At 39.3% G+C, this 13,026-nt stretch overlaps 1 protein-coding gene across 2 annotated transcripts in view; it reads right to left on the bottom strand.

The window, feature by feature from the left end:
- The window catches only part of FARP1 (FERM, ARH/RhoGEF and pleckstrin domain protein 1), a 181,221-nt gene that overhangs the window by 39,744 nt on the left and 128,451 nt on the right, over positions 1-13,026 (bottom strand). For both annotated transcript variants that reach the window (XM_018071128.1, XM_018071129.1), the window contains exons 8-13: positions 12,700-12,847; positions 9,893-9,988; positions 9,168-9,331; positions 8,579-8,647; positions 7,762-7,837; positions 5,375-5,612 (exon numbers count right to left, since the gene is read on the bottom strand). In XM_018071128.1, the coding sequence (XP_017926617.1) occupies positions 5,375-5,612; positions 7,762-7,837; positions 8,579-8,647; positions 9,168-9,331; positions 9,893-9,988; positions 12,700-12,847 (791 nt within the window). The remainder of the gene's footprint in view (positions 1-5,374; positions 5,613-7,761; positions 7,838-8,578; positions 8,648-9,167; positions 9,332-9,892; positions 9,989-12,699; positions 12,848-13,026) is intronic.

Below are 13,026 nucleotides of genomic sequence, written 5' to 3'. Positions count from 1 at the left end.
CAAATGCTGGTCCAAATGCAAACCAGTCCTACAAATATTCAGGGGTGAAAATACAGGTCCTGAAGCATCTGGTCTTATAATACTAGCCCCATTTAGTGAACTGATTCACAAACCATTGTTTTTTCACCCTTTGCTGGGTTCTAATGATTACGTTCAGCATTGCCAGTGCTACTCTCTGGAGAAAATTTTGTCTAGTTTTGCATGTCCTTTAATCATGAAGCAAACTAATAGACTGATATGATTTTTCAAACTGTTAACATGCAAATCTTTTATTATGCTCATCTGTCTCTAACTGATCTTAGCTCTGTATAGCCCACACAGTGTAAACGCAAACACAGCAAACCTAAAAACTTTCAGTTACATGCTGACATTTTTGCAGCTACAGATATTTCTCTTCCAGTTTTTCTTTGATATAATTTGTATTTAGCATGCATTACAATGGTCAATGGGATGGGGCCTGTTAGGAAGGCCTATGACCTATGGGTGACTTGAGACAACGGCAGCACTAGGCAAAAATCATCTTCAGAAAACATCCCCCTGCTGCCAAGCACAAGAACACGTGGATATGGACTTAAACCAAAAACAGTGCAGTCTAGGCCATTCAGATATCAATTATTCAAAACTCCATACGTGCAATATCCTATGTAGGTCCTGGCTCCTACATCAACTTGCCACTTTCCATGTTTCCTTCATCTATTTATTCTAAAATTTTATATCCCAGGTCACTGAGGAAAACTAGACTCTAGGAAAGGCTGACATCAAAAAAACCTTCCAGGAGAAGATCCCAAGAGGACATAATAAGTTTGAGCAGCTGCTGAGTAGGAGAAAACTTAAAATTATCTGACATGACCTTTCTATTGTCATCATCGAGGATGACTGAATGTGGACAAGTAGTTGCAATAGCAAAGAATGAAAGAGTTCCTTTTATCCAGAGATTACCTAGATCTGCATATTATTATGGACAAACCTCTAACCATTTTTGCAACTAGTCTCTGTATTCATCCAACTACGTGGACAGAATTATTTACAACTGTGTGATAACATGCCTGGACAACCCAACAAGAAGCTTCCTTCACATCCTCTGGGAAGACAGGAGATGGGTGAGTCAGGACTACTCAATTCAGAGTAGATAAAGCTGCTCAATCTTGCTGGGATTCAGCTGCCTCATTTATAGCAACTGCCTAAGGATATCTGGGCACTTGATCAGTATGGGATTGAAAATTAATTATTGAGAGGAAAAGTACCATCAACCACATTGCAAAATCTATTGAAATTGATGGGAGAATCAAGTCTTCTACTTTGCCTGTCACTACCTCTGTTAGACAGGTAAGCTTAGATCACTGCTGTTGACCAGCGTATGCAGATTAATCAATGCTTGCAACGACTAACAAGAACTGACAGGCTCCTTTTACCATGTGCACTTTGTGAGCCAGAATAAGAATTCCTCCATCTCATCTCATTTACAGACTTGCCCCAAAGGTTTCTGTTCTTCTCTGCAAGGTCCTTCTGACTTGTCCCACAGAAAAAAAATTCCCAGGTGAATTTTAAGGAACCTGATTCTATGTGAAAATGTCAATTTAAAACTGCTTTCTCACTTAACCATTCTTGGCAAGGGCTCAGACATGAACCACGTGTCTGGTGGAGGCATTTGGCCCACAGACTGTTTTTAATTAAATGCTTGTCTACTGATATTAATCGGAGCTTCAGTGGCATTAGAACACTGCAGAAGTGATTAATCCTAAATGAAATTATTTCCTATGTAATTTACAAACATTATTTCTTCTAACTGGAAGAATTCCACATGCGTTAAAACAACAACTACTAAAACATTTAAAGATGAAAAAATGCCAGATGACAGAAAACTGTCAGAGAAAAATCCTCATATAGCATTTTTGAGGATAATATTCAAATTGGAAAAATTGTTGAGAGACCTTATTAGCAAGTAGCCTAAGTCCAGCTACCAGCAGGTTTGTTCTTATTAAGTTATAAATGCAGTATCTTTGTAGGTATATGACAGAAGAAATCAGACCTGGAAACAGCATCTGAAAGGATGCAAAATAGTAAACACCACTTACAAAATTTTATATTCACTTAAATCCAAAGATCATAAAATGTATTCACTTTTCTTAAGTAGCAGAAGTGACTGCAAATCCTTGTGTTGAAAATCCATTATTTGAACTCTAATTTTACTGGCTAACAAAGCAATTAATTCATCTGTCTGGATTGCTATTACTTTACTTTATAATATAAAATAATATTGGTACTTTTGCTGCACAGGCAGCAAAAAATAAATCAAAAGGGGACTCATGCACCTACTTCCCCATGCTCACACTGTCTGCTGATGTGGGCTTCAACTACTATATTTCATCTTATGTGTTGAGAAGTTCAAGGCAATTATTTTACATCTATTCTAAACCCAAAACACAAATAACCCTCTTTTAGAATCATATACAAGCAAGCTTTTCCCTAATTATAAATCTTGCTGTTTCTAGACTCATGCTTTAAACTACAGGAATAAACAAGAACATTCCCTGTCTTCAAAATATCAATGTCTAAAGAGATGCTTTGAATCATTCCTATTCAAAAATGAAGTATCTAATGTCTAAAAAAACCAACACGCTAAAGGAGATGAAAGAGTTAAAACTTATATTTACACAAAGATATATTTTACTTGCAAAAAAATAAAGTATATAACACATGCCTAATATTTTTAAACATCCTTCATGCAGATTAAACTCTGTTAAAGTGTGCATAGACCAAGGCATTAGAAAAATTAAAAAGAATTCTTATTTTCTTATTTTGTAAAAACAATCTTGAAAATTTTATATTGTCTAGATTTCCAGAGTCCTGTAACTTGTTCATCAGTACTTATGTAAATGGATTCATCATTGCTTTATGTATGTACTGCATGATACAGGTCACTGGAAGTGATCTGCAGTTCAGCCAATGCTGGTGTTTATCACCTAAAAATTCTCAGATTTAATTCCATTCTTCCACGAGAAAAATGTATAAAAGTTAAAATTAAGGCCAGTCATACAGAGCACATCTTGTCTCCCAGATCTAGTAACTGTAAGACACTTTCCATACAGGAGACCTTTCATCTGGATTTTCTCAATTAACTTGAAGAAACTAAAATCAGATTTTATTAGGATATGGCCTTAATTCTCAATAGTTTTAGCCTGTGAAAAGGCAGTACACACAGAATTAGTCTCTTTGTCCTTCTGGACATGTGAAAAATCTTGCTACTCTATGTATAGCACAGAAGATAATCAGCCTGGACCACAGTTAGTCCCATCATTCTCTATGTCAGAGGATGAAAAATTTATGAGGTGGCACTACTAAAAGGATAGCCTACAACATACTAATTGGATCCTACACAGATAAAGATTTTTCATGATCAAAGCAAAAAATAAAATTAAACAGCCACCATCTCCAAACCACCCACCAAAAATAACCCACAACAGAACTTTGATGTCTCTATAATAATTCCACTGAAAGAATAAGGGAAGAAAAATCTCCTGCAATTAATCTTTACACCACACTGATAAAGGATAGAAAGGATTGCCTTGGAAGTAATACTCATACCACTCTTTATTAGAGCTGTTTCAATCCAAGCTTTTTTCACTAGAATTATATCTTTCATCTTGTTCTCTTTCTTGCCCAAGGAATAGTTTGGAGTTTCAAAATCTCCAACACCAAATCAGCCTGTTGAACCTACTGAAGAAAAAGCCAATACTGTCATTTTTTCTGTATACATGCCTAATTTGTATCCTCAGTCGAGATTATAAAATAAATTATGAAGATGAGTAGACCAAACACATTCTTGTTATGAAAAGATTTTCCAGCATATTTCAAGATTTCAACAAGTTTTCTTGAACATCAAGCTGCCTACATTTGGCCACAAGTTTATTTTTTTTTCTCCTAACTCTGTTGAGGCACTCATAAGTTGCTCTCCTTATATAGGAGAGAAAAAAGATTGTGAGAGACATACAAAAGAGCAAACTGTACCTACTTAATTTTTGTTTGTTTTGTCAAAATAACTAGTCAAGTGTCAAAGAAGCTACAATATACACCTAAAGTATGACTTCATACAAAGAATAGGTGAGTGTATAAAGTTTTACAAAGGTACCTAAATCAGTAAAAATTTTCCTCTCCTCCTGCCTTTCAGAGGAGATGTTTACTGTTAAGTGTCACTGAGACTTATTACTGTGTTCTAGAATCCTTTTCCTCTGGCTGGTCTGTACAATGATAATGTTTGAAACACCCTATGTGCTGAAATTATTACCAGCCACTCATCACAAGCCCTAGAAGATGCAACCACTTTAATGAGCAATCACAGTATCCCTCGATCCCTAGCAGCTAAAGACCTGCACACCATCTTCATCACCGAGGCCAACAGACACATCCTCCTCTACCTCCTCATCAAGCTGAAGGCTTCCAAAGGAGTACTTATTTCTAGGCATAGGAGAGGAACTCAGCACAATGGGATTTCCAAACACCAGGGGATGAGTGAAGGGGTTAATGATTTCTGAGTCAGAATCACTAGATTCTGTCCCACTGCTGGTGGAGCCCTCCATCATCTGGATTGCAGCCATGTGATCCACCACACCACTGGCACGTAGTGACTGCATGACTGGGCTCTGCTTTGACTGTACCCCAGCTGGCATACCATTGGCCATCATTTTGCCTTCTGGAGAAGACATCTTAGCCACCCCACCACCTTTACAATACCTCTCTGATCTGTAGTCTGGCCCAGGGGTTGAGGATATCTGACTTAGGATAAATGGATCTGTAACTGATTTATTGCAGAGATTTTGGGTTTTCTGTGCACGAGACCGTTGAGAGCCTGGAGAATATCTGCAGTACCCATGGCAGTTGCTGGTATGGTTATCTTCCTCACCAGTCCTTATCCTGCAGTCATGCCCATTTTCTGAAACATAACTCTGAGAGCCAGTTCTACTCAGGCTCATGTTAGGGCTTGACCCTTTACTACTGGGAGGCAATGGAGTGGCCAGCGGACTACGGCTCCCTGGTCCTCTAAACATTTCATCAACCAGAGAGCTATGCCTTGGCATCCTGGGGCTTCCCCCAGTGTAGAAGGAGAGATCAGCTGTGTTATCATCAAGGTACTCTTCAGAGAGATACTGGGAAGACTTTAGAGAAGCTGAGGAATCCCTATATCTAGTTCTATTGCGATTTTCATCTCTGTAGTGAATATAGGCACCACTGGTCAAATCACCCTCATAATTGTCATTTGTTTGGGAATATGACCGGGTTATTTGTCCTCTGAGGAGATCATACTCGCTATCTACATCACTGCAGTCAATGAAAGGAATGGAGGTGCTGCTGCCATGAGCAGCCCTGGAAGCTGGACCTGTGCTTGGTTGCTGTGATTGAGGTCTGTTCTGCTGCATCCTGTCCTTAGAAGGTTCCTCTTCTTCCTCCACTGTTGACACCACTGCTCCATCCACCTTTCTGCCTTCCTTTGGACTCTTCTTCAAGGAAGGGCTCTTGTGCTGTCCAGTGTCTTCTGTTGAGGCTTTCAACTCCTTTGCTTGCCGACTGCTCTGCACTGCTACAGCAGCATTGTCGTCTCCATAGGCTCTAGCACTCTGGAAAGATAATAGAGGGAAGGAAAGGGGGAGACGAAGGGAGAGGGAGGAGAGGGAGGGGAGCCAGAAGGAAAAGGCTACATGTAATTACACAACAGAATTTTGCACTGCATCTGCAGCAACATAGGATTCTCTTTAAAAACAAAAGAGGTAACCCAAGATTCAAAATTAATTAGAATTTTAAAAAAGAGTTTTCTGATCTTGAAGAATAGAAAAAATACATAAACTAAGCAAGGGAAGAGAAGGCAGACAGAAGGTAGTGATAATATAAAAAGGGGTATTTGAGGTGTTTTGATGCCCTAAGACAACCATCAACACACTAAGAACATCAACCTGTTCACACTACTCTGAGAAGCTTGAGGAAAAGACAAAAACATAAGAAAAATTCTGCACAGACTACTTAGATACACTAGAAAGGTGCTTTTGAGCACCCCACATTGACTCCCTGGAGAATACCTGCCATGAGTTCCTAGGCTGGCTTTTCTGCACACAAAAGTATATTACACCTGCCCAGCAGCCGTGGTCCATCTCCCTGAGCTTTTCTTAGCAATATGAAAATGCTATAAAATATTTGAAATGGGCTCAATTTATAACAGAATTCTCAGAAGTTCCTAGATTTGAAGAAAGGAGAGAGACCATGAATATTGAAAGGAAGCAATGAATGGAAGGTGAAGGTTCGCGTAGCATTCTTAAATACACGAACCTAGTAGCTTGCTCCTGCCATTTAAGCTCTACCTAACATAAGGTTATGTGATCAACGGTTGACCTCTCCAAACACAGATGAGCACAGAGAAGCACTGGCAGGTAGATGAAAAGCAATAACCTAGCCAGGAAAATGGAGCTTCCTGACCTGGCTCCTCTGAAGGCTGTCCCAGCAGAGCCATCAGCCCATGGGTTTGGTGTGTTTGGCACGCCAGCAACTGGAGAGACTGGAGCATGTACGTATTGGCTGGGTGGGGAGGTCAATGTGTAATTGCCAGCAAACATTGCACTAGACTAGTTGGTGAGTAGGATAAGAGAGTTGGGAGCCAAGTACTGGAACAGCCATAAGTCAGGCCAGGCACTGGAAAGACTGTAAGGCCTGAGAGCCAGCTACTGGCAATGCTCCAAATCTGTACCAGGTAGTGGAGAGATATCTTTGTACGTGTGTGTCTCTCTGCATGAGGTTATTACCAGGAGCCAGAGGATCCAACTTACTGGGCAGACTAAGATGAATTACCAGCATACGTGTGCATTATGTGTGTGCCTGTAGATCTGAGTACCAGGAACTGGAGTGGGGCTGTAAGCCTTTGTTGCTCGTGTGTGCAGGTACCAGCCACTAGGAGACCTGGAGGTCCAGGGGCCTGCTTCTGGATAGACTGTCTAAGACCAGTGCCAGGAGGGAACCATATTGCATATATGTATACATATTTTCCCCTAATAAACTTTCATCCAGATAAGCCAAAGAGTACAACAGGGTGAGGCCACTGGCACTGTTTGTGCTTGTGGGAGAGCTGTTTTCTGTTTCTGTTTACATATGTGGCTGACTGTGTGGGTATCTGTACATATAATGTATATGTACATTCATGTAGGTGCCTACAGTAGTTATATGTTCAGCCTTACTCCTAGCTGGACCTGGGAACATGCAGTTGCTGCAGCTTCACCACTACTGGGCTATTGGATTTGCAAACTCCTAACACATAACAGCTATTAATACAGGATAAATACATAAGGTATTTATCAGAGATAATGGCTTAGAAATTCAGAGCTGTAATTTTTTTCTGAGGAAACAATTGTTCTCCTCCCTCGTTAATACAATCTAACACCTTGAAATGGGCAACCAAGACCTTCCAGTGAAGGGAAATAATTACACTTTCCCCAGATGCAATAGCCAGCTACAGCCTAGGACTCTGGCAGTAACACTGTGGATTGTGGTCATTATTACAGCTCAGACAAGTTTACTACTTATATTTGTCTAGTTGTCTACAAGCGATGCTGTTTCGCTCTGCAGAACCCAAAGCTTATGACACCCAGGGTTCCTCAGCTCCCAGTTAAATAGCAAGTGAGCAGAAAACTATGCTCTTGGAGTTTCAAAACAGTAATCAGTGGAGGGTAATCTAACAAGAAATGTTTAAAAGGAATGACCCAGGGTTTCATCAACATCACTAACTTCTTTTGGCACCTCTGTATGCTGTTCTGAAGGCTGTGCAGTCAGACTCCTGATGGAATGAATCTTGCTGTGTTTCCTGGAGATAAAAGGAAAATCACATAAGGAGCTGTTTCAGGGTTTTTTCTACAAAGAGGAATCAAGAGATATGCCTCTGTTAAAACAAAACCTTTGAATAACAGCTTTCATAAAAGTTTGCTCCAAATCAGATTAACTTTACTCCTTTCTGCTAAACTTAAATGAGGTATGTCTTGCAAACATACTATTGTAAGAAAAGGGAGAGGCACTGGAGCAAAAATGGTCTTTCACGTAAACATGAATCATAAGCAATGAACTATTGTCATGGTCTTTGTGGCATTTTGGCCATTGCTTTCAGCTTACCATGAGCAAGATGAGTTCAGACAGAACTGGCTCTAGCAAGTTGGAAGAGCTTCAGTTTCCCTGGAGACCTCTCCCTTGAGGTTGCCTATACTTTTCCTGCTACTTTCAGTTTTACTCTGAGCTGAATATGGCTGTTCACATAAATTAACCACATCCCACCAAAGAGGGTGCAAATCAAATTGGGAGAAAGTTATCTGCAGCAATAGGACACTCATTGCTGAAAAACAGATTGAAGACTATTGATTTTAACTGAACTATAAGTTATGAAACTTCTGCCAAAACATTCAGGACCACAAGGATATTATACACGTGATAAACTATCAAACCAGTACAGAAGAAATTTTTTAGTTGGACTGGTGCCAAGATCTCAAAATATAACACTCTGGAAATCACAACTTTGATTAAAACGTAGTGGGATAGTTAATTTATTTCCTCTCACCTTTCAAACTGCACTTTTTTGTGCCCTCCTTCCTTAACATAGTCAAGAACTTGCTTCTGAGTCCGACCACTGGAAGAAAACCATTGTTAAAATATTTAATACAATATACAAGCTGGTCATCACAAACATGTATACATCCCTCATATGAAGTCACAGAAACCAGAAAAATATTTGTCACTATCAGCAGAAACTCATGTCAAGATCATAAGAAAAGGAACCTGGTCAGATAGACACAAATTTTTACCATTTTGCATGTTACTTGCCTCTTTTTTTTTTGCTATGGAGCTACTTTTTGATGTCATTTCAGAACTGCTTAAATTTAGTTGTGTACCCTCTATAGGGTACTATATTACTGGGAAGTCACCACACTGGAAAGGGAAGCAGGGGTTAAGTTTTTCTCTCATGAAGAAAAAATATTCATGAATCCTTTTCAGTCAAATACCAGCCATATCTGGTATCAGTAAGCCCTGGAACCAAGATGAAAACCCCTGAAATGCATTTCTTTACTCAGATGCTAGTATAAAACACACCTTTTGTGCAGAGATTTAGGGAGAGGTAGCAAATGTAGAAAGAAGAATGCAGGTCTTACCTGAACCTAAATGAAGAACCTCTAGAAAAAAGAACAGGTTTAGGCTTTGGTTTAGGTTCCTCAAAAAGCCTGAAAAAGGCATGATGCTCCACACAGATCTTCCAGAAAGACTTGCAAAAATCTCGACTGGCCATAAGGAATTCCAGAGTGTCCTGGAACGAACTCTGAAAATAGGGATAGCATTTGCAATGTAAGCCGGCAAGCAACATACATTAGAGAAATGCACTGACAAATCAGGTGCTGTGATATCAAAAAAAAAAAAAAAAAGCTTAAGCTTTTTCTCAGTTTATTGGTTTTCAAACTTAACAGGCCTTATCCTTCCCACTTTGGGACATCACTGATTTGCCTATCAGTATCAAAGCTATTGCTCAAATTTCCTTTCATTGACAAATATGACAGAGATAAATCAATGGTTTGAATATTAAATAGAATAAGTTGTTTACGTGCTATAACTTAAGAATTGATGATACAGTACCAGAGTCGCACCCAGAAGATGACTCTGGGACATTCTACTATGACCGATTCAGTTTACATTTCCTTTGCTACGACTGCTCAGCTGAGATGCCAGGTTGATGTGCACAGTACCAACAGTGAACATAAGCAATTAATTAAAAAACAATTTTAAAAATATATTCGTGAACATGATAAAAACCATGTGTGATCTGTGAGCAGAAATTTAACAAATAACTCTTTGTCAGCTTCATCAATTCCTGACAAGGACTTACGTTCACATCAGGCCGTAGTTTGATAAGAAAACGTTTCCTCTTGAAGCTCAACTTTCTAACCTTAGCCCAGTTGAAGGCATTGATCTTGGTATGACCCTACAGGGAACAAAGCCAGCAGAGTTCAATCATTCCAAATCTGAATGAAGAAATCTAAGACACTAAAGAAAGCTTGTCATGAATTAATCATCTCTTCACTTTACTTGAAATAATGATATTTCTTATCATTCATCCTCTGATAATGCAAAACATAAGCATCTGGTGCCACATCTGAAGGCAGGCACTTATGGTTAAACTCTTGCATATAGGACTAGGTGTACTAAGTTATTGTGAAAATATCCAACCTAGCATCACTGCACAAGACAGGGTGGACTCGTGTTTGCCCAGATGATGTAATATTGTGCCACTACGCAGACTCAGATTTTCAGTGCACTAAATCACCTTCCCAAGGTGCCTCGCTCTCTTTCCACTAGCTACAGATAATCTAGGGAATCCAGGCACATGTCACTTCATTTTGATGAGGTAATTTCCTCCCTCTTTGTGTGTCTACAGGGCAAAATAAATATCCCTTTAAATATTACTTAACTGTGGAAACAAGCAACTGCACGTTTTGCATTGGAAGTACAAAATACTGCAAGTATTTTGACCTTTCATAGGGAGCACCAGAAGCAAAAGCAATCTAAACAAACTACTTGTCTCTGAAGAGTCACAAAATGCTTTTCTGGAAAAAGCAACCACTATCATAAGCAAACAGCAAGAGAGAAATTATCTTCATAATACTCCAACTCCCACCCACTGCACCATTATCCCCTACCCTCCCGAAGTTTCATTCTTAATCTGTGTTAGCAGGTACTGGAGGTATCATTTCTAAATATTCATTACAGCCATTTGTTCAGTAAAAACTTCAATACAAACATACCCACAGCACAGTACAGAACTTTCAGAGAACTACTACAGGATTGCTAAATGCAGAAACCCACGCTGATATAGGCGCCATTACCAGACGGCTGTAGGAGTAATGACAGCGTAATGATCTCTGCTAAGTCAACCAGCTGTCTAAGGATCACATAATTAATCTCCTCAGAATAATCAGCAGCACTGACACTGATTTCTAAATAAATGGCAGGCTTTAAAATAAGTCTGACTACAGCTTATGTCATTTGTGAGTGAACCATTATTTTCATTGAGGTCATTCTAATGAGATCCTCATATTTCAATTTCTATCAGTTATATCCAAAATAAAAAGATGAACTTAGGGCTCTTGACCTATGAAGTGACTGAAGGAAGCCCTAAGCCTACTGACAGAAGCCAATTGCTGGGCAGACTACAGCAGGTCAGAGCCTGACTTCCTTTTCGGCATTCAGTCAAGGATCTTGATGCAGTAAAATTTCCAAGATCTTCAGAAACTTTAAAAACAAAACAAAACAAATCAAAATTGTTTTGAAAGTCACAAACACGTTAGGTCAAGAAGAGATGACTGACTTTTAGAGCTTGACAAATCAAGCCTTTGGCCTTCAACCCACAGCTACACCTTTACAGAAGGATCCCAGTTGTCTGCTGGGACTCAGTGAAGTCCATGCTGTTTTGTGTGGACACATACTTTCACCTTGTGAAACAGTCTTAATTTATAAGGCTTGACAATTCATGAGCTCACCTCATGAAAATACAGTGGGAGAGCAGGGGACAGGCCTGAACATATAATTACTTGAGTTATGGGAATTTTTAACAACATCTTAGTGTTCTTGATGCCTAAAGATTTTTAGGCATCATTCCCATGTTTCAATCTATGCTTCAGTTTTGGGGTTTTACTAGCAACACATTTAGTTATCAGTTTGTTTTTTTTATTTATTTTGCTGCCTTTTTTTGTTTGGTTGGGTTTTTTTTAAATTTTGAACTCAGAGCATTTGCGTCAGACATTTCTGGGTTTGTATGTTGCTGTTACTTTTCTCTATGAAAGGTCTCAAAGTACTTTATAAGGTTGGAAACACTACTGTTTTAATTATAGTCAAATAAAATGAATTGTCTTTATTGAAAATTGCATAAGGGACATTTTAAAGAACAGTTTACTGTTTTTAACACAGATTGAGGTTAAGTAGTATGCATCTGAAGTGGAAGTAGTTTACACCAGCTGACTACCTGTACCTTCACAACTGTAAAAGCCCAATTTGTTATTTATCTAAGGGACAACTGCAGAACAAGAATTTCATAAATTTACTAATGATGTTTCATGAACATTTACTAGACTGGCTGGAGTAGGAAAGGAGAGGAAAGAAATAGAAGGGAAATACTTTGGATCTTTAAGGGAAAGAAGTAAGATTCATAGATTCAGCAAAGGTACAATGGCCAAGGCTGGCGAAGAAAATTGTAAAAGCTCTGACAAAGTAACACTACAGAGAGCTCACAATGAATTACCTTCATCCTTTTCCATGTATTCCAACTGTCTGTTGTTTTACTTGTCTCTGCTTCACACCCATTTAGTCTGCACCATGACTGCAAGACCTACCTTCTCCTATATGGGGAAGGTGTAGGAGCATGACCAACTTGAAAGGGTGAGCTATGGATGAGTTTGCATCTTGAACAGCATGTTGTGGATGCAGACGGAGTTCTGCACTGTGCATGCAAATAAGGTAAGAGTCCCTGGAAGTAAAGGACCTAATGCAGCTATAACACATTTAAGGTCATTGTCAGAAAAAATTTGGAAGTTCCTGAATTTTTCCAACCAGACACATGGCTGAGGTCCTAAATTCTTACTGCTGTCAGAAACCTCTCTGCTTTATGCAGTACAAAATCATGTCCTGAGCAGCTCTAACCTGAAACACCAGAATGCCTGTGTTGGCCACGGCCAGGTTGATTTTTGTCCCTTCCCTGTCCTTGGCTGGATGCAAGCGTATTCCATACATTTCCAGCCGACGGGCAATCTCCAAAAGCTGGAAGTCAGACTCTGCTGGTGTCTGTCCCCTTGAGAAAGAAAACGAGAAGAAACACAAATTTGTCACACCTTTTAATAGAGATCAAAAGGCCACTCAGAGAAAAAAGAGAGATTTGATCAAAGAGACTGAAAACTGTCAGAGGTATAATATCTGTATGGTTTTATTATGCCCCCAGCCTTACATCATCTAGAACAACAACTTAGTCTA

The sequence above is a fragment of the Manacus vitellinus genome, unplaced genomic scaffold, assembly GCF_001715985.3.
Source record: "Manacus vitellinus isolate BGI_N305 unplaced genomic scaffold, ASM171598v3 scaffold_2_pilon, whole genome shotgun sequence".
Lineage (NCBI taxonomy): Eukaryota > Metazoa > Chordata > Aves > Passeriformes > Pipridae > Manacus > Manacus vitellinus.
Note: the sequence above shows the minus strand (reverse complement) of the source record. Positions and strands in the feature narration are given on the sequence as shown.